Source organism: Oxyura jamaicensis, chromosome 10, assembly GCF_011077185.1.
Source record: "Oxyura jamaicensis isolate SHBP4307 breed ruddy duck chromosome 10, BPBGC_Ojam_1.0, whole genome shotgun sequence".
NCBI classification, from domain to species: domain Eukaryota; kingdom Metazoa; phylum Chordata; class Aves; order Anseriformes; family Anatidae; genus Oxyura; species Oxyura jamaicensis.
In genome coordinates this window covers 3,774,597-3,796,090 of record NC_048902.1, presented here as the reverse complement: position 1 = coordinate 3,796,090, position 21,494 = coordinate 3,774,597, and the positions used below count along the sequence as shown (strand labels likewise).

The window sequence follows — 21,494 nt, the reverse complement described above, 5'->3', positions numbered from 1 at the left end:
AAGGGAACTTCAGCAGTGGAATTCAATTCCCTCACTTTTTTTCAGGTGTTTTGCCTGACAAAAAATGAGTTTAATGAAGTTTTCTTTTGTGTCCTTTCATATAGTTGTATGCATGTGCAGAAATATTTTTAAGTATACTAAAATTAATCAAGACAAAGTATTAATAAAGCAATAAATATTTGTGTAACAAGAGTCAGAACATTTTGTTGAAGCAAATGTATTTATATACCATCCTACTCTCAACTTTGGTGAAAGCAGTGAAAAGAATCAGAGGTGGAGCTCAGCACAAAAGATACCAAAATCCTTCCCACTACCAATTACTATGTCAAACCTAAAGAAACTGGAGAGAACACACAAACATGGTTCTGGAGATTCAAATGAAATATTCTATTTCCATCTAAGTAGAGAAAAAAAGTTCTTTGATAGGAATGCAGAAAATGTTCTGTAGCTCCACACCTTCTTTTCTACCACACCCTTAACACTGGCAAAAACATGAGTGGTTGTGTAACTGATCATTAAAAAAAATGGTTAGGGCTGACTTAGGTGTTTCAGCTGGTGAAATTCCCCTTCAGCAGTGACTGTGCAGCACACGACCTTTAGAGACCTTTTACACACAATATGGAAGGGGCTAATGAGGGGAAGCTAAGTGCCTCATTCACAGCTTATTAAAACTGTTACATTTTGTTTAAGTTCAATGTTGATTAGGTACAAGTTAGCCAAATTTTCTGACTACACGTAAATTTCAGAAAAAATTATATTTTATAAAATTTCAAAATTTTATATTTTGAATAAAGTTCAGCTGACTAAAACTGAATTCAACCAATTAACTGTTCATTCTCTAATCACCATACTTGAAGTACAAATCTAAAGAATCAATCTCCATACAGAATGGACTACAGCACAAATAAAGGTTTTCTAATGGAAGTAACAGGCTTTCAGATACTCTTTTCATATTTATACGTTATACGTGTGGAATCAAAGTAAATGACATGATAATCTTCCAAAACCTTCTGAAAAAAAAGGGAATGGTGTGGCTGCTCCCTTCACTTTGTTCCTGGTGTGGAACATTTAAGGTATCAGGGAAGATATTCTCTGCTGAAAACTCTAAAATCTTCTGGGCCACCTTTTCAGGTTGGTGCTGGATAAGTTATTAAGCTTCTTGAACTACATGTAGAAAGATTTATGTGAGTTCACAGATTCAGATCTACCCAGTTCCCCCAGATGATGCTGAAGGAGATGCAGTTACAGAGAAATCAATACTCTTTCTTTTGTCCTTTCCTCTCCTTTTTGTGTGTAAATAAATCAAGTTTAAATAAAACAACTAGACACTGTTTTTTCCTAGCTAACATGGAGGTGATTTGAAAAGAAAAAAAAAGCAACCATACCCCAAAACATAACCAAGGGAAAAGACATATTGAAAAGGGGTCTAAGCAAGAATGAGCCTCAACACAGGGACAGCCCTCTGATTGCCAATTCTTACTACCTCTTCAGTAAAGAAAACTTCTGAAATGTGTGTTATTCAGGTATGGTCATCCAGTTTTTAAAGCTCATGAATGTAAATAACAGGTCTTTAATTCTATTTGTAGTTCTGTTTGTAGTTCAGGTATTTTTCCCCACTTTGGCAATTCTTTTTACCGTAGACACAATTTCTTATAATAGTTGGAGGTCCCTCAGATGAATGAAACAGTAACATTGTTTAGCAATAATAATAATAAAATCTCTTAACTCTTAAAATGGAATATGAAGGCCATCTGAAAGCAAAATGGATTTTTATTGCTACCAAAAAGTAAAAAAATTGGAAGAGACTAAATTGTCTAACTGGCTTTACTTACTACTTTTCTACCTTGAACTGATTATATTCGTTCTTTCCATAATTTTAAAAGGAGGTTTAGCCTACTTGTAATACATGGCTCAGCCCCTGGAATTTAACTATCATTAGTTACATATTAAAAGGGTCAGTGTTGTGTTTCAGTGTAGTTTTATCTCCTAGTGAGCTACACTGCAACCAACCTGAATCCTCAGCTGTACTTCAAGGGATTACTCAATAAGGAAATGTATAAATTTATAAACAGGTCAGGCTATTTTTCCTTCCATTTCAGCTAAAGTCATTCTATTAATTGGTTAAAAATCATTCACCTGTGACAGTTGAGACAAGACTTTCCTTCTTGCCAGGCCATTTTCACTGATCTAAATGGTATAATATCCTTAACACTATTTCCAAAACTATTTCAATTTTGATTTATAAGATGTAATGAAAGATGTAAAGGCCTACATTATAAAACTGAGAATTAAACTCCTTTTTACAGAGAACATACTAAACAAGATTTCCCAATTTAAGCACATCCTAACATTTACACAGTTAGGATATCCGGAGCCAGAAAAGCATTAACCTTTCAACAAATAGCTATACCCATGTCCTATTATCCTCTTAGCTATGTACATGACATACTCAGACTGGCTTATACTAACAGTTTTTTTTCAAGGTCGGAAATTGTTGCAAAACTAGAGTAAAATATTAACTGGTTAAGTGTTCATATTTTACCACACTGAATGGACTTGCTTAGTCTAACACTTCACACACGTACATAAAGAAACTCATACTTCTTACAGGACAATACACTGTCTTCTGCTGATAAGGATTATAGATTCTCTTGATGGTATTAAAAAAGTATCTGACCCCACAGGCTCTCACCAACTTTCAAAAAGAAAAGAAAAACAAAACAAAACCTACCCGTTCCCAACCCAGCCATTGAAATGGTCCCAACCAAATCAGATTCACAATGCTATCAAATGACTACTGTAGATAAAATAGATTTTTCCTCCACTGTGTTTAGATATGAAGCAATACAGCTCAGAGAACTTTACAGGACAGTTTTGGTCAGAGGCTTTCTTAACTCTACATACAGTATAAAAACATCCATCTTTGGCATGTTATACAGGCATGTTTCTTATTCTTCTTGACAACACAGCCAGTATTCCACAATTTGTTTCGTATTTCATTTAACGGATGACTAAAAACATACATGATGACCACCAAACAACTTCCTTTCCATGCGCAGAACAGACACAGCAAAACAACTCAGATCTGCCTCCCAGATTTTCCATATATCATTTCCATATATCAGGATGCTTCCAATACTCATCCCTATTTCAGGAGTGCCTGCACCCTTCCTTCTACCGTAACACTTATCTGGCTGTGCATTCTCCTTTTCCCACCATCCCAACTGTTTGCAGAACCACACTGGAAATTGATCAAAAACATACCAGGCTTTTACAGAGCTAGTAAAGGAAGGCTGAAAATGAAAGACTGGGAAGGGGGAAAGCCAGGTCACAAAAGAGGAAATACTGACTTGGACCAGTTGCTCCACTATCCTTCAACTCTGCATACAGTTTAGAGCAGTTAATAACTGACCTCTATCAGCTGGCTTCTACCATATAAACCAAACCCAGCATTATCTCAATATGGCAAAGGCTGCCTCAGGCAAGCAAAGGAAAGAAAAATCCACTAGTGGTACCTGGAATCCTAGACGATCTTCTCTAAATTTTTTCCAATTGTTATGCAGATTGTCTGAGGTGAGCAGATGAGACTTAGACATAACATTCAGGATGCAGACTAGAGATGAGTATGGATACATGAACACAAGGGCACAACAATGTTCTTATGTCCATGTAATTCCTGTTACATAATTTGTTCTGTTGCTATCAGTATGATGTGTTTACAGAGCTATTTATTATAAGCCCAAGATTTCACCCTAGCATGGTACCAGTTAGTTGGGAGCCTATTATTTTTATATGAAGAGCTTGAAATAATTTTACATGTGTATCATTTGACAGTTTATATAAATTAAATTTACTTATCACTTTGTGGACCAAAGCGCCTCCGTGATGCTCCACCGTCAGCTGATGTCTTCTTTTTACCCTGAGTCACTTGGACAACCACCACGTGGTGTTTGTGTACCACTATTCCAAAACAGATTCTGAGAGTATAATAAATTTAATTATGTTTTATTTTACATTTACACTACATATGCCAAGCCATTTCTACAAGAAGGGCATACATGGTATATGTCAGTATCATTCATGACACTTAATCTAGTTTTTCTTAAGCTTCTTTAAAGCTAATCAATTCTTCCACATAGAGCAGAAGAAATATATTATCAGGTCAAGCAGAAAATATATTCTATTCACTTCCATTTCAAAGTTCTTTACAGCTCTGTGCTAAATTTGCCTAAACTCACAACCACTCATACAGATGGATGAAAAAAAAAAAAAAGGCTTTAAAAAAAAGCTTTATCTCATCTGTGACATGCAGAACTTTATGATTTTGTGTATTTACCTATTTTAAAGGAGTAGCATTTGGTTTGTAACCTGGGAAGAAGGTAACCATGGTCTTTTGCTGTTCCTACCACTTGCTCTGCTAAAATTCCTTCTTCTCTTTAATCATACCACAGCTTAACACATGTGTATCAGTGAGGGCTCACATGACCACAAACTTCACTGCATTCTTAAACGTTTTGATAAAGGAATCTGCTTCTAAAGGTTGAGTGTCTGTTCTAACACTCTGTGAATGAGGTCAGAAGTATTACAAACCCTGAAGAAATTGGTCAAGGTCAGCCCTAGACTATTGTAAGGCAGTAGCTACAGCTTTTTTGGAACAACATAATTTGTGTAGCCTGCTATTCAAATTCCACGGTTCTGTGTAGTTTGCAACTGCACTTCCCTGAGCTGGTTGCAGTTTGCTACAGCTTTCTTCCTACAGTGTAACATTCCAGAAATTATTCCCAAATCTTACTGAAACAGTGACCCTTTTCTGACACAGCACTCCTGGTTAAGTAGTACAATTCTATCCTATTTTGTTGGAGGTTCAGATTAAATAATATACATTTTTGTACTACATTACAGTGGTGGAGATTCATACTCTTTTATTCTCTAGCACTTGAAGTGATGAAGTCATCTCTTGTTATTTAGAAATATATTACTCTTAAATTTCTTACTGAATTAAAGATATACATTATCCTACACAGGTGTGGTAAGGAAGCAGAAAACTTTTACTGAATGGAAATAGTCTGATCTCAGACTTAATAAACATGCAATGAAGTTAGGAACCATCACAGCTATTTCAAAAAGACCACAAGCAGAAGGTATAACAAAAAAAAAAAAAAAAAAGAGTTACCTTGCTAAATTGTATCAAATAAAATGAAGATCTTAAGATCTGTGGCTTTATGTAACTGTCTCTATGGAAAAGCAAGCAAACAAAATCAAAAAACTACCACATCACTGAGCATGAGACAGAATTGCACATGGCAAATACCCTCCCCCCTCTATTCTCTATTCAGATAACCATTAGTATGTTTCTAATGTGATTTTAAACAGATCTGGGAGTCATGCTAATCATACAGAATGAATATACTCTGCACCACTGACCAACCAACCTGATATCTGCAGTAGCTGAAAAATTCTGCTGATTTAACACTGGCACAAAAATTATTTTGTTTTTCCCTGCAAATATTTCCTTTTAGGCCTAATATACATCACAAAGCAACTTCACTCAGTGTACCAATTTGTGTAATATAGAAGTAACATAGGAACTAACAACCAGGTACACACAGATTTCAGTATACTCACATCTATGAAATATTGCTATCATTATTTTCTGTTTCAGAAACACTATTTACACACCAGTTTTCCTCATTAAATAAAACAGAATGGCACTTTTCACTTATCTTTGATGTAAACTTCTTATATTCCACCATCCAATATAAATCCTTCCATCTTGTAATAATGTAAAAAAAAAAAAAAGTTCTTAACATGTCAATCAGCTTCAATTATATAAACCATTATTTTCACACCGTGCTTGGTATTCCAGATAAATTATAAAACCAATAATTAATACCTTATGTAAGATCACTGCAGATCACTCATCCAACTCCAGATGGACCAGTTTTACTTTCCTGATAGTTAATTTATCAAACACAATGAATAATCTCAGCCAGCAGGCACAGAGATAGTGCTGGGTTTCAGATATAATTAAGGCTACTAAAACCTTCCCATTAAGCATGATAGAAGTTTTTCTTAGAATAAAACCCAAAGATCACATAAGTAGAAATGCAAGAGTAAAACTTGTGCTTAGAGAAACATTAATGAATTAAATTTAACTTTTGAACATCTGATTACATATATTATTATAGACTGTAACATGCAAGCAAAAAAAAATCTGAAGGAAATGCTATTTAAAACTATCTAAGCTACAACAGCCCAGCCATTGAGCCATTTCCCAGACTGTTATTGTTATGCCTAACAGACTACTCTTTCATTTCTTGTCAATCATAATTACAGTTCCATAATTGAAATACAGTAAATCACCAAGCAGTAACTTTGAAAGATGGTTCACTGAGGTTAAGCTGTCACTACAATTACTGTATAATAATAATAATAAAAAGTAGATTTAGTTGTTCTAGTTCTTCCTCAAAGGAAAAAAAAAGAATTTGGTTCAAGCTCAGATGAGTCAAATACCTTCATGATGATATAAACAAAGAGAAACAACACATTTAAGTAAAGTCAAACAATCTCAAGTAGAAATCCTAGGCTGCATATACAAACCAGTGCATATAAATTTCTCTAACTGCTGAAGAAAACAGGACATGTTAAAACAATTTTAAGAATACTCTTTCTCTGAATTCAGCTGTGCATTATCTATCCAGCATCTTCTACACAAGATCCTATTTTGCTCATAAAGCACACAAAGCTTTGGAAACTTCTTTCAAGATTAATTTTAATTCAGTTCTACACTATGCTTACAGCCATAACTAGCACAGTAGCTGCAACTCACCCAACACCACTGAGGCGGGAGAAAAAGGTATAAATTAGCACAAACACTTCTAAGCATAAAATTGGGCCTACAATTTTGATACATTGGTCAAGCACAGCTTGCTTTTAAAAACATCAAATATTTTACATGAATAAAATGAAAGAGATACAGAAAAGACAAATAATTATCATTGTAAAAATACTCAAAATTTCACAAGACTCATTCCCTTACCAAAAAAAAAAAAAAAAAAAAAATCTGTTCCTAGCTGCTGTCTTCTGCTATGATAACTTCACTGAGGACATATATTGAAAAACAGTACCAGATAAGCACTTCAGAAAACTGCTCCTACTCTTCTGCTCACAAAGACTCCCTGCTGATGGTGGAATGGAATTCATTCAGTCCCTTTTCTCCCTTGCTGGTTCAGAACACCCGCTCCCCACTGTTTTCCTTGTGCTGACACACATTAGGCCACCCAGTAAACAAGATTAATCCAATAAAATAAAACAAAAAAATACTGGTTAAGTAGTTCAAGGGGCAGGGTGGGACAATGCAACCAAGGAACAGAACGGGACACAAGGAGCTGATGGTAGGAACAGCAGGCAGTAAAGAACTGCAGATAACTACTAGAAGATTCAAAACTGCTTTCACCAGCATCACTAGCAAGGCATTCTGGTGATCTTTGGGGCATCCTCAAGGTTTTGATGATGCCATTCTACCCAAGACAAGCAAGTGGCCCTCTGTACCATAATCTCATCCATTCTCTCTCAAAGTATGCAATGAAGCAAAATTAAGCATGTCAAAAAACATGTCAAACAGTCCAAAACTTTGAAGAAAGGGTCACAACTTATGCAATGTTTTGATTTTTTGCCACAGTTAAAGCGTATGAAATAAAACTCATTGTCAGCAGCAAAGAATCTCCTAGCCCAAATATACCTATTTATTTTGCTAAAAATTTTAGGATCTGAAAGCATCTACTAAGGGACATCTGTGATAGGTATTTTTCCCTGTAAAGATTAATTGTAATCACTTCTTTCACCTGTGTTGCTTTCTCCAGGCTCTGCTGTAGATCAAGCAATTCTTTATCATGTTGTTCTTTAAGTTTATCCATCTCCATGTCATGGCTAGATACTTCTTCTTTTAGTGCTCCTTTTAAAGCAGTAAGCTCTCGCTCTCTCTTTCTCAAAATTTCTTCTTGTTGTTCTTTCGCTATTAATACTTCTTGCAGATCCTGCTTCATTTGCATCAGCTCCTAAAGTTCATTAAAATCAAAAATAAACACAATTGTCTCATAGATGGCTCTGATGACTGTTCTTTTTTTTCAGAGAGGGAAAGCAATTAAGAATAAGCTTCCCAGAGCAGCTTCATTTCTTATGACCAATATATTATTTGCAACTTTATTATAGAGTGCTACAAATCTACTAGAACCCAAGACTACTAGAAGTGCAACATATCGACCCATTATATAAAACATCAGTTATGTATTTGATGCTACAGAACTATAAAAAGATTGATGCTACACTTCCTATGAATAAAGCAGGAGTAAACCTAAAAGCTTCATTTTAAAAAATCCCTCAGTCCTACCTTCAGTTGCAAGGAGGCAGATGAGAACAAATAAAAATCTTTGTTTCCTACACTGCAGTAGAAGTGAACACAATAATTCCTTGTTGACTTTTTGTTGGAAAGATTAAAGTTGTTTCTGCAAGTTAGAACAGTTGAACACCTGGAGGGGTTGAGGGCAAAACAAGCGCTTCCCAACCAAATCCATGCCTTTAGACCCTTTTTCCCACCACAGTGTTCTCCCCAGAAGTCGTTTCCCCTCACCACATTGCTGGGAAGGAAGCGTACAGTCAGTGAATCTGCTGTGGACAGCCTTCAATTCTGCTGCACCTGGCTCACCTCAAACTTCCAGCTGACCACCAGGTAAGGCACTACCTTAATACTTAAGTTCCTTAACAAATGCAAGAAGAATAGAATACTATGTAGATATGCTATTGGTAACATACTTTATTGCTTTCTATTTCTGTAATTTTATTTTTAACTCACTAGCCAGATTCTTGACCCTTTATTTCAAATGTAAAAGCCTGATACATTTAGTTTTTATCTAGCAATAAGGAAGGTCTCCCAGTGACCCAACAAGCAGTAGTATTCTATTCTTGGAGAATTCCAAATTTACTTATAAAGTGAAGTGTCAGACTGCAAACTGTGCAATACCTGCCAGCAAATTATGAAAAAGCAGGGGAAGCGCTTTCTGTCAAGTGGTGAGAACTGGGTGACTGGTAAATTTACGTACCAAAAGAGTAGAGGTAGGAGAGGCTCTCTTGGAAAGTCAAAGTCCCTCTAGCTATTCACAGCATGGGGGAAGCTGGCTCATAGCATATCTTTCTCATGATTATGTATACACCCATGCCCTTGTATTTAGCAGTGCATTTTCAATTAGTTTTGATGTTAGTACCCTCAGCCTGTACACTCTCCTTTCCCTTCTCTTAGTTCTTCTTGTTGGCAGCTGGATTTAAGAACTTACCCCACCCATTTAATCCATTGTTTCTGTCTTTTAAGCAGGTACTTTTGAAACTGTTCCATAATTTATTTCAACATATGGCATTTATAACATGCTATGGCACCAAATGCATTTCCTATTTCTCCTGCTGTCATCAAGTTTTGAAATTACAGCCTTGACTAAAAAGAACCAAATAGTTAGAATTTGGGCTTTATTTTTGGATCAGACATGGACTTATTTTAACTTTAAGTAAGTTACGTTAAGTTATCTTACTTGTAGTATTTTATAACTAACCTCAATCAGAATCTCTTTCTCCCCTTCATCGGTATGTTTTGCATTATCCAGTTCATCATGCATCTCAGAGAGCTGGTCTTGAAGATCTCTGATCTCAGTCTGGTGTTGTTCCTGTTCCATCTTCACTTGAAAAAGCCTCATCAGGAAAAATCAGAGAGGATTTTTTCTTTTAATGGCAGAAATACTGATTGGTTCTCCCAAGTACTAAAAGATACAAGTATCTATTCCCATGTTGCCCACAAGGGAATGGGATATATGAGGCAGAACAATGAAATGTCAGAGGGAAAAAATGAAAATTCTTTTAAGTAGACATTTAAATAGAAACTTGCATTATATTTTAAACCTGGTACAATATTCTTGACTAAAGCACTATTTTTTTCTGTATTTTAAAGTTTAAAACTATATACTATGACTATGAAATATTAAAAGCAACTTGCAACAAGAAGACAACTATAAATCAGCAATTTTTCTTTTCCTTCAAGATATTAAAAAAATAAGCTATTTTTAAACAGTAGAAACATTTCCTACAATACCAAACATCACTGTCTGATTCAATTAATATCTTCTGAAGACACAGGTATGTTTAAATTAAAAAGTTTAAGTAAAGGTATAAATTCCAACTAATAAGTTCTCAAAAATGAACTCACTCCTCTAGGTTCTGACGGAGTTCCTTCTCGTTTTCTTCCAGCTTCTTTTTTAAGGCATCTCTTTCACATATACTTTCATCAAGCTGGAACTGAAGATCTTTCAGGCTTGCTCGTGTAGCATCTCTCTCCTCTTTTGAATTTTGCTGATTCTATTTTTTGTACACCAAAAGTTAAGCAAGATAATATACTAAGCATAAAGAAATTATAGACTTATTTTATGAAAGGAGCCATTTCAAGGCTTTGATATTTTTCTTTTGCAGAAGTACTCATTGTTATGAATATTAAAATATTGAAACTGTTATTAAAACACACTAACCACAGCTTTTCAATTTTTGTGACAAGTGTGAAGTTTCCTCATCAGTTTCAAGTATATTGATTTTTATTAGGACTCAGAAAAAGTAAGGCTAAAAGCAGGATTGCTACCCTGGACTTTCGGAGAGCCAACTTCGATCTCTTCTGGGACCTGCTTGGAGGTATCTCATGGGCTAGGTTGCCAGAAGGCAAGGGTGCTTGTGAGAGCTGGGCAACATTTAAACAGCACTTCTTCCAAGCTCAGGATCGGTACATCCCTAAGAGTAGGAAATCGGGGAAGGGGGGCAGGAAACCTGTGTGGATGAGCAACGAGCTCATGAATAAGATCAAAAGGAAGAGGAAGGTTGACGAAATGTGGAAAAAGGGCCTATCCCCTTGGGAGTAGTATAGAAGTGTTGTCAGGGCCTGCAGGGACATGACGAGGAAGGCTAAAGCCCACCTAGAGATGAGGCTTGCAAAAGAGATAAAGGATAATAAGAAGTTTGCTTGTTTGTTTGTTTGTTTTTAAGTATGTAAACAGTGAAAGGAAGACTAGGGATAACGTGGGTCCCTTGTTGAACAAGGGGGGTGTCCTCGTAATGGGAGACGCCGAGAAGGCAGAGATACTGAATGCTTTCTTTGCTTCATTCTTTGCTTCAAGAACTCCCCCCCGGACTCCTCAATCCTGGAGGGAGGAGAAAGGGTCTGGGAAATGGAGGGCTCCCCCCCCGGTTAACAAGAGAGTGGTTCGGGAGCATGTGAGTGGGCTCAACACACACAAATCCATGGGTTCCCATGGGATGCATCCACATGTGCTAATGGAGCTGGCAGAGGTGATCGCCAAACTGCTCTCTATCATCTTTGAAAGGTCCTGGAGAACAGGAGAGGTGCCTGAAGACTGGAGGATAGCCAATGTCACTCCAGTCTTCGAGAAGGGCAAGAAGGAGGATCCAGGAAACTACAGGCCAGTTAGTCTCACCTCTGTCCCTGAAAAGGTGTGGGAACAGCTTGTTCTGGATGCCATCTCCAAACAATTGGAAGAGAAGAAGGTTATGAGGAGTAGTCAGCATGGATTCACCATGGAGAAGTCATGCTCGACCAACCTTGTTGCCTTCTATGATGGCATCACCAGCAGGTAGATGGAGGGAGAGCAGTGGATGTAATCTACCTTGACTTTAACAAGGCTTTTGATACTGTCTCCCATGACATCCTGCTAGCAAAGCTGAGAAAGGGTGGGATAGAAGAGTGGACAGTGAGGTGGGTTGAGAACTGGTTGACTGGCTGAGCTCAGAGGGTGGCAATCAGTGGTGCAGAGTCCGGCTGGAGACCTGTGACTAGCGGTGTTCCCCAGGGATCGGTGCTGGGTTCGGTCTTATTCAACATCTTCATCGACGACCTTGATGAGGGAATAGTGTCTGCCCTCAGCAAGTATACCAATGACACAAAGGTAGGAGGAGTGGCTGACACGCCAGAAGGCTGTGCTGCCATTCAGCAAGACCTGGACAGGCTGGAGAGATGGGCAGGAAGAAACCAAATGAGGTTTAGTAAGAGCAAGTGTAGAGTCCTGCACCTGGGAAGGAACAACCAGACCTATCAGTACAGACTGGGGGACAACCTGCTGGAGTCGAGCTCTGAGGAGAAGGACCTGGGGGTCCTGGTGGACGACAGGTTGACCATGAGACAGCAGTGTGCCCTGGTGGCCAAAAAGGCCAATGGGATCCTGGCGTGCATTAAAAGAAGCGTGGCCAGCAGGTCAAGGGAGGTGATCCTCCCCCTCTACTCTGCCCTGGTCAGGCCTCACCTGGAGTACTGTGTTCAGTTCTGGGCTCCCCAGTACAAAGAAGAGACAGGGATCTTCTGGAAAGAGTGCAGCGGAGGGCCACAAAGATGATACAGGGCCTGGAGCATCTTCCCTATGAAGAAAGGCTGAGAGACCTGGGTCTGTTCAGCCTGGAGAAAAGAAGACTGAGATGGGATCTCATCAATGTGTATAAATACCTGAGGTGTGGGAGACAGAGGGATTAGGCCAACCTCTTTTCAGTGGTTTGTGGGGACAGGACAAGGGGTAATGGAGCAAAGGAAGTTCCGCACCAACATGAGAAAGAACTTCTTCATGGTGAGAGAGCACTGGAAAAGGCTGCCCAGGGAGGCTGTGGAGTCTCCTTCTCTGGAGATATTCAAGGCCCGTCTGGACGCCTACTTGGGCAGCCTGCTCTAAGGAACCTGCTTTGGCAGGGGGGGTTGGACCCGATGATCTTTCGAGATCCCTTCCAACCCCTACAGTTCCGTGATTCTGTGATTCAGAATGCAAACTGAAAGAAACCAGTCTGTCCTACCCATGTTTTCAGAGCAAGGCTATACTTAATTACTTTGGATTCAGCACTGAAGTAATGCTTTAATTAATAAACAGCTTCTGAGTAATATATTTTGTCTCCCACTCCATATAGGTCTCCCAGTCAACAGATTAAAATCTCCCTCAGCAGATACCTAAGAAACTTTATGTACGTCTGCCTAATATTTATATTCACGGTGCCAAATTTCTTCTCAAGTACTACTGAGAAGGAAGCAATTTCCTAGAAAGGGTAACTGTCATGAACAATGACACTTTAAAAGTCTTCTGCAAAAGCATCGGTGTGTCTGGACAAAAAGAATATGAAACAAAACAGCTCCAGTTATCTGATATACCCAGACACATTTGGCCACTCACAGAGGAACATTAACAGGTTTTAATCTAAAACTTACTGGCTTTCATACAGAACATTTTAGAACACATGCACTGCACATTGCAACAAGCAATGCAAAAATATTATGATTACGTAAGCAACAACAGTTTACAAAACATTCCTAATATTTAAATCTCAAACAGAAAATTCATTAGAAAATTGAGCAAAAGATACCCTTTTCTAATACAAACAAATCAACTTGTTGATCAGTTGTCACTTACTTAGAAAAGTATATTTGACAAAAACTTTATAACAAAAAAGGGCAGTACCCTGATTTCTAGATCCAGTTTTTTCTGTAATTCTTCCACTTTCCTTTCAAGTTCTGTTTTTTGCTCCACCAACGCTTTTACTTCAGCTGAAGAATCAGAAACCTGCAATTAAATAGAGATACTTATTCCAACAAAGCCAAGATGTTCTTTGACAATTTCCTTTTAAAATCTAAAGTGAAACTACAAGCAACACTAATAAAGTGTGGCATCAACTGCCTGAGCTCATCTTGGACTTTTCATATGGGTCAAACCAAGCTAACATTTTCAAAAGAACCACAATTTGATTTTCATTAAAATTCTTAATAATGGCTCCAGGTAGGTTGCCAACACAGAAAACATTACAAACCTAAAAATATTCAAATTAGGCAACAGCTAAATTAAATCACTAATAGTTGGGGACAAATTTCACTGAGATACCACCACACAAAACAGACATCAAAGGGATGCATGCTCATGTGTCAAAACAGATTTTCAAATTAATTTTCTGTAACTTCTAAAAATGTGTTTTATATTTTCATTTTAACTAATTATAGCCCAGAATTAAATAATCACCAAAAGTAAGCATTTAGTCTTTCTTATGCTATCACTTCAACAATTGGACGCTTCTTCCCCTTGCTTTAGACCTAAAAAAGCAGTGCACCACATGGCAGGAAACAAAAACATTTTAAGAAGGCGATTGTCAAATGATATTAGTGTAATATGGCTTTTAAACAATATCCTAGCTGGTTTTCTAAATTGCACATTAAAACACTCTCTATTTAGGTATCAATTTACATCATTATAATGAAAAGATGTTCCAAGGTTATTCTTAAAAGCTGCATACATTAGCTTTTTCTTCGATCTAACAACCTTTTGATGTCTGCGAGATTTACTGTTAAGTTTGCATTTCTTTTTTCTTTCTCATAGCAGACTCCTTTACCTTCTTTTTTAAATTGTAAACAAAAATCTTTCCCATAAGGCTCTTCAGTGCATGATTAACATTAAGCTACACCACTGGGAAACTACAAGAATGGTCTCATTGAAGTCAGTGAGGGGATTCAAACTTGTAAAGCACTGCTTGAACACTGCATCACTATGAAATAAGCCCAAACATTAAAAAGTAAATAAAAAATTACCGGTGTCTTTCCAGCAGCTCTTGACTTTAATGTTTGAATTTTCTCAAAAACCAAGTTGACTTTCCTCTTTGTTGCATCATCATTATCAGCACTTCTAAAACACAGACAAGTAAGCAATGATGTGATCAAAGGCACTATTTCATTAACATCAAAACAAATTCAAAATAAGCGTCCAAACCACTGAAAATCACAACCATAAAAATCTACTATAAAAATAAGTCAAATTATCTCAACTATGATTTCATTAAATCTTCTGAAGGAAGGTTGTTAACAATTCAAATTTCAAATATTTTCTATAAAAGTATCACTGAACTCTTTAATTGCAGCTCTCTTCTACAAGACTATAGCTGTGGAAAGACAGGTATTCAGCACATATATTATTCAACAAACATACAGAAATTAAAAGTAATTACTACTAGGTTTTTCAAGTCCTGACTACTGCACCATTAAAACTCTCTTAAACAGCTGCCAAAAACTGCTACATCAGTACAGTTGTACCTAAGAAAGTTCAGCAGTGCAAAGAAATTTGAGCGCATCATGTGTATTTTAATTCATTTGTCCTTCCTTCCTCACCTTTCAATAAGCTATCATTAGAAAATATCAAGTAACAAGGTTCCTGGTGGAGAAGGTATTGTGTAAACAACAAAAGAATTTCTGTAAATTCTTAAAATATATATATATATATTTTCTGTTTTATAAACCACAAGCTTACACTCCCATCAGGCATGATTTGAATTCTTCATGAACATCCATATCACTTAAGTTTAACACCTTAAGTATTTAAAAGACAAAACATTCTGATTCACAGATTTCAAGTACTTTTAATCAAATCTTGAACAGTATCTTATGTAAGATATTATATCCTGACTAGCTAGGTATTTTGAGATCCTATAATGCCTTAAAAGACATAGTTGAGATACAAAACTTTGAAACAGTCATTCCATTTAGTTATAGCTTTGATTTTACCATTTCAAATTTTAAATGTAATAGAAAAATGTTGAGAAAACATAACCTCCCCTCTAAAAGTTAGTTATGTTTACTAACCCTTCTTTAAGGTAATTGTAAAGTATCTGTTTAGCAGTCTCTTCATTTGTTTGCTGTGTAATATCTTGCTGGCCTTTTAAGAGATCAGGAGTTGCCTAAAAGGACAAGATACAATGTCAAAAAGTATAATCCTAACAGAGTTGTAAATACAACCTTTCCAGTTGAAATTCTCCATTCTATTCTATTATGAAGAAGTTTATGTACTATGGACCTCGAGTTCTCTAAGATTCATTGGAGTTTTAGCTTACTGCAAGAAGGAAGTATACACTACACTAAAGGATAGAACACCATTGTGTCTAAAGTTCCACAGATTTCGGCATTCTGCTTAAGAATCATCACAACATTATTTACAATAATCCTCCTTGTCCCCACCATCTTCCTCCACCCAGACAAGAATAATACTGTTTTTCAAAACACATTTCCTCAACTACAGGAACAATTTTTGTATTTACTAATTAGAAATAGTACATGATTGGATTTTGTTCTAATGAACGACAGAAACATATGCATTTAACGATACAAGAATTTTATTATGCTACAATGCAAAACATAACTTAAAGAGTAAATTCAAAATTACCTGTGTATTAGGGACAGATGAAAATGTTTTTACAGGAATCTTCTTGGCTCCTGAATCTGATGGAATTGTGATTCGGTTTGGCAACAACAGAGTTGAAGTTACTGTTCTAACTTCATCTCTCTTATTCTGTCCTGGTAGTGTGGATGATCTAAACGTGAAGCTCTCAGTATTAACTCCATTTTGCTTATGATACTGCAAAGAACTGAAATGACTGTTCTGAGAGTCTTTATCAGGCGTTTGCAGTTTTCCAATACTTCGAGCAGAAATTTTCATGTCTTTGGAAGGTGGCTTTTGCTCTCTGGATAACTGCTTATGGAGGCAAACTTTAGATGGTCTTAGCAAGTGCTCAGCTGACTTACCCAAGCTTTTACTGAATTCACCCAAATTATTTGAATTTATATCAAACCCTAATGGCAAGGCACTGTCAACACTTCTTGATCTTTTACGATCATCTGGATGAATTCTATTCCTTTTTCCTGACCTACCTCTTCTGTGAGGATCAACTTTCTTATCAAACTTCTCAATTAGCTGATCTACTCCTGGAAGGGAGCCGGTGTCAATATCACGACCAGTTCCAGGTAAAAATGGGATGTATCTTCTGTTTTCATGCCGGTTAACATTGTCTGCATAGATTGCATACTCTTGGTCATCAAGTAAAAATCTGTACAAGGAATTTGCAGAAGTGGGAGTAGCTGATGAGGACGATGATCTTCGTGAGTCATCTAACACTGGCCCAGCTGAATCTTGTCTGCGGAAGGGAAGGACATCTGGTCTAGGTTTTCTAGTTTCCGGATAAGCAATAGGACTAGCACATGGGGATCCTCCTGTAGATGAAAACAATTCTGAAACATGCACTTCACTTGGGCTGATAGTGCTACTGGGACAATCAAACACCTGCTTATTTTGGTCTTCTATGTCTACCGCCCGGTTTAAAGGTACTTTTTTGGAATTTGCTGTGGCTGACTCTGCGAGATATGTATTTGTTTTCTGTAGGGACACTACTTTAGATGAGGAAATCCAAGGCTTTGCTTCAGTTTTATCTTCTTTTTTTGCAAAAGATGTAGATTTACTGCACATGGAAGACTGGTAACTATCCAAGCTCAAGTTATTCTTCTCAGGATCATAAGGCTGTAAAAGCTCAGGATGTCTTTGAAAGTTCAACAAATTGGAGGATTTTGGCAATACATCTCTAAAATCTGATATTCCATTTTCTTTTTCATCCAGGTTGGTTATCTTGAGGTTTTTAAACATGCAGGGTTGAACAAGCTGTGTTCCAGGAAACTCTGTGTGTTCACTGTTTTTGTCCTCCAATGTAAAAGCAGTATTGGATTCTGTGGATGGCTTGCTTGCAGTCTGAGAAGTGACCTTCTGATCTTTTCCAGGAGGAGGAGGATTTTCTGACAAACATCCTTCTGTGTTATTTAGTACTATGTAAGGATGTCCATCAATTCCTTGAACTCTAATACTGACACCATAAGATCCCGTCTTAGAATTCTGTGCATTCCTATTTTTCTGAGTCTCCTCACTTGCAAGTTCAAGAGTAACTTCATAGTCCTGCTGCATGTGCTTAAAACCAGGAAAATACGGCTCCATGATTGTCTGAGGATTGCAGCTGAATAGAAAAAAGTTACCAAAATCAATTGTTTTAAATACTTTCGATTATTTCATTAATTACTTTAATCAGCCATTAAGTACAACTCTGAAGACTAACAGTAACATGCAATAAAATCAATCTACAAGCTATACAAGGTCCAAAGCATACACATTGTTAAACAAACAACTGACTGACCAATTCTGGGTGAAAGATAATGTTATTTTATGAATGTAAATGTTATGAAATAACAACAGTCAAGATTACCTATGCAGAGTTGGTGCTGGTTGCTTTGGAATCAAATGACTTCACTTATAACCAATCCTAGTGCAATTTTATTTATTTATTTATTTATTTTGGAGTCAAGACAGCTTTTATTTTGGGTATTGCCATTATATGTACTGAAAGATCGTACCCTTCACAAGCCAATGCTGATTTTGTAGCCAAAAGTTAGTATCAGCCATATGAATATGTAAACATAATCCCAGGAAAGCAAACCACAAGCAGGCAGTTTTAGGTTGTGAGTTTTATGTACTTAAAGCACTGTAAGAGAAGTCAATATCCTCATGCCTTAGAGTTCCATTTGTATGTACTTTGTACTTTGCTTTCAACAGTTGTTTTCAGAAGTGGAAAGGTCACTGCTTCCCCTAACTTTGTCACCCCATGGCGACTTTATGTCACTCTATCCCATTTCACAGTAAAAAAATACAATTTGTTTCTAAAGACATTTGAAAATAAACTTTTTAATCTGTCTCTCAGTCATCCATAACCATCAACTTTGCTACAAATAATTTAACAGTCTTCCAGCTGTGGGCTTGTTTCAGAGAACAAGCTGATATTTTAAAATAGATGCTTTGCTATGCAACAAAAATGGAAAAATAATGCTTGTATTTCCAAGGTTGGTAGTACTTTTTTTTTTTTTTTTTTTTTTTTTTTCAGGAGCAACAGGAATGTGAAGCACAGGCCATATGTGCCAAAACTGTTTCAGTTCTAGAAAACAGTAAAATTAAATGCTACCTGCACTTTTAATACTAAACTCCATTCTTCCTTTCTGTAAGAGCTGCTTTTGTGAGTATTTGTACTTCACTGTCTGTTGTGTATTATGAGTGTTTTAGAAGTTAACAGTAGCCAAGGCAATGCAGACACACTAAGAGCTGTGTCTTTAGAAGAATGGAACTCCAGACTCTGTCAGACTGATGCAAAACCTGAAAGGAATAAACTTTTGAACTGAGCTGGAGAGTTGAGTAATCACTGAAGCTTGACAAAACCAAGATTACTAAATGACAATGAATAATAATTAAAGGGAAACAGGATGTCTCATTGAAAAAAGAACAAACCTCTGCAGCAAGTTTCGCTCACCTGTGCATCTGAGTGCGAATCATCTCCCTCAGATATTCTAAAAAACAGCAGATTTTTTATTTTTCCTGAGATTGAATTAGAAAGTTTGGTTGCATATTAATAGTATGCTAGTTTCTAACCATTTCTTCTTTCTCCCCTCAAAAACCTTCTTCCCAATAAAAACACCGCCCCAATAAAAATCTTCTCCCAATAAAAACACTGCCAGCTCTTCCTCAACAGCAGCCTCATTTCATTTGAGAGTTTGATGAAATATGCTTCTCTAAATACAATGCTACATAATAATTGATTATTTTGATGCAGGAAATAAAAACGTATTCTCACTGTTTAAGTTCTTCTTAGATACAAAAAGATTTAGTGAGCTAGTTATCACAGGGGCTAAGATCACTTAGTAAAGGGAAATAAATTGACACTACAAATTTGATCTCTTTTTAAGACTTCTTGGAGTACGAAGAGAAACATAACGAAGGGAAAAGCAGAGATGAGCCAGCAAAGACTACAAGAAGTCGAAAATGCAGGAGGGAGAACACAGAAACCACAGTACCTATACATTTCATTATCTTGGGCTTCTGTTCTTTGTATTTTTCCATATTATTTGGCCTTCCTTTATGATTACTTATAACAGCTCATATTAATTACACTGTTTCTGTGTGTAAGCAGAGACAAAATGACGAAGTAAAAATAACAAGAGCTTATTCTAGGCACACAGAAGTCAATTAAGTGATCGCCATTGATTTGGTGGGTTTTTGACCAGAGCACTGAAATCAGCTACTGAGCTGCACTGATGCTAGCTATGAAAACAATGGAGGAAAAAAGAAACAGGACAATACAGATCAGCAACTCAGCATATGCACTACAAAGGAACCAGGCTATGCTGATCTAATAAATGGTAACTGGAGATTGGAAATGAAATCAGGTTCTCTACTCTGTTCTTTAACCTGTTGAGATCTAGCTACATTTATCAATAACTCAAAATTGTTATTTGCTCAATGCAACAAAAAATAAGTATTTTTTAAAGTTCAAAACTTGTTTTCAAATAAAGTTAGCATTTTGAAGCTTTTATGCTTTCCATTCTTATAGAGAAAGTCTCTTTGGGGTGAGACTTTATCAGGGAGTATAGTGACACAGGGCAAGGGGTTTCTAAACTAAATGACTGTAAGTTTAGACTAGATAAGGAAGAAATTCTTCACTCAGAGGGCAGTGAGGCACTGGCCCAGGTTACCCAGTGAAGCTGTGGATGCCCCATCCCTGGGGCAAATAGTGGAAACAGTAGTTAGGTTAACAATCTAGTTAAAAGTAACCAGTAGTATTTTTTTTTTTTTGTCTCTTAAAGACTACAAAGAAATAAGTGCATTTGTTTTGTTTGTGAGTATTAAAATACTTCATTTTATTACATAAAATGATAAAATCTTATAGAAAACAAAGTTTAAAAACATTTTTAAATAAAACATTTTATTTTTCATAACTGAAAAACATATATACAAGAAAATAAGACAGCTGGCCCAATCATTCAAATATCTGAAGGCTTTACTTAGAGTTCCTGTTTTATTAAACGTCCGACCAGTGAATGATCTACGTAATATCAAAGTGTTATTTTACAATACATGAAAACACTGTTTTTTCAATATTGTAAACTTTTTTTTAATTAAAAAAGTCTAGCGTGTTTACTAATACACACCCTTTCCAAAGAAAACTTAAAAGCTCTAATGATGTTAATTGTGTAATTATAGTCAGTCATTTTTACACACACGTTTCATAGTTGGCATCCCAGACTTTGGCAGGCTTACAGCAATAGATCAGGATGAGAGGACTGACGCTGTGACTCCACCATCTGTCTACCCCACTCCTCTGATGGACGTCACCATCTCCCAAACAGGAACTCCTGAACCATTTGTGTGGGCACACCTCAGCCATGAAAATTTGCAGCTTGGCACACTAGGTAAATGCAATCAGCCTTGTTTTCTGTACTACAAACGAAATAAGTTCTGACGTGATAGAGGGGAGTGGCAGGCAGCTGGGGGCACTGACAGCTAAAACTGTCTAGTTTTAATCTTCTTTAAGGCTGCCAAAGCTCTCAAATGTTATGACAGAACAGTCTGTTTACTCTTAAGCTTATGAAAAGAGGTTAGATATTTTAACAGTACTTAAGAAGAGATTTTTCCTATTTGTGTGGCTGCTTGTTATTTCATTGCAACTACTTATCAAAAATAGAAAGTGTTTTTTTATTATTGAGGGAGACACAGATCTTGAGTCCAGGTTTTCTGCCACACCAATACTTTCAA

At 36.7% G+C, this 21,494-nt stretch overlaps 1 protein-coding gene across 8 annotated transcripts in view; it reads right to left on the bottom strand.

The window, feature by feature from the left end:
* Positions 1 to 21,494, bottom strand: part of CGNL1 (cingulin like 1) — a 56,981-nt gene that overhangs the window by 24,748 nt on the left and 10,739 nt on the right. For all 8 annotated transcript variants that reach the window (XR_004753676.1, XR_004753677.1, XM_035336287.1 and 5 more), the window contains 7 exons: positions 16,266 to 17,877; positions 15,689 to 15,783; positions 14,645 to 14,738; positions 13,530 to 13,631; positions 10,247 to 10,395; positions 9,600 to 9,735; positions 7,845 to 8,057 (listed from right to left, as the gene is read on the bottom strand). Coding sequence is in view for 6 of the 8 variants with exons in the window: in XM_035336287.1 (XP_035192178.1) it covers positions 7,845 to 8,057; positions 9,600 to 9,735; positions 10,247 to 10,395; positions 13,530 to 13,631; positions 14,645 to 14,738; positions 15,689 to 15,783; positions 16,266 to 17,858 (2,382 nt within the window). In the remaining 2 variants the exon portion in view is untranslated. Of the gene's footprint in view, positions 1 to 7,844; positions 8,058 to 9,599; positions 9,736 to 10,246; positions 10,396 to 13,529; positions 13,632 to 14,644; positions 14,739 to 15,688; positions 15,784 to 16,265; positions 17,878 to 21,494 lie in introns of those variants that run through there.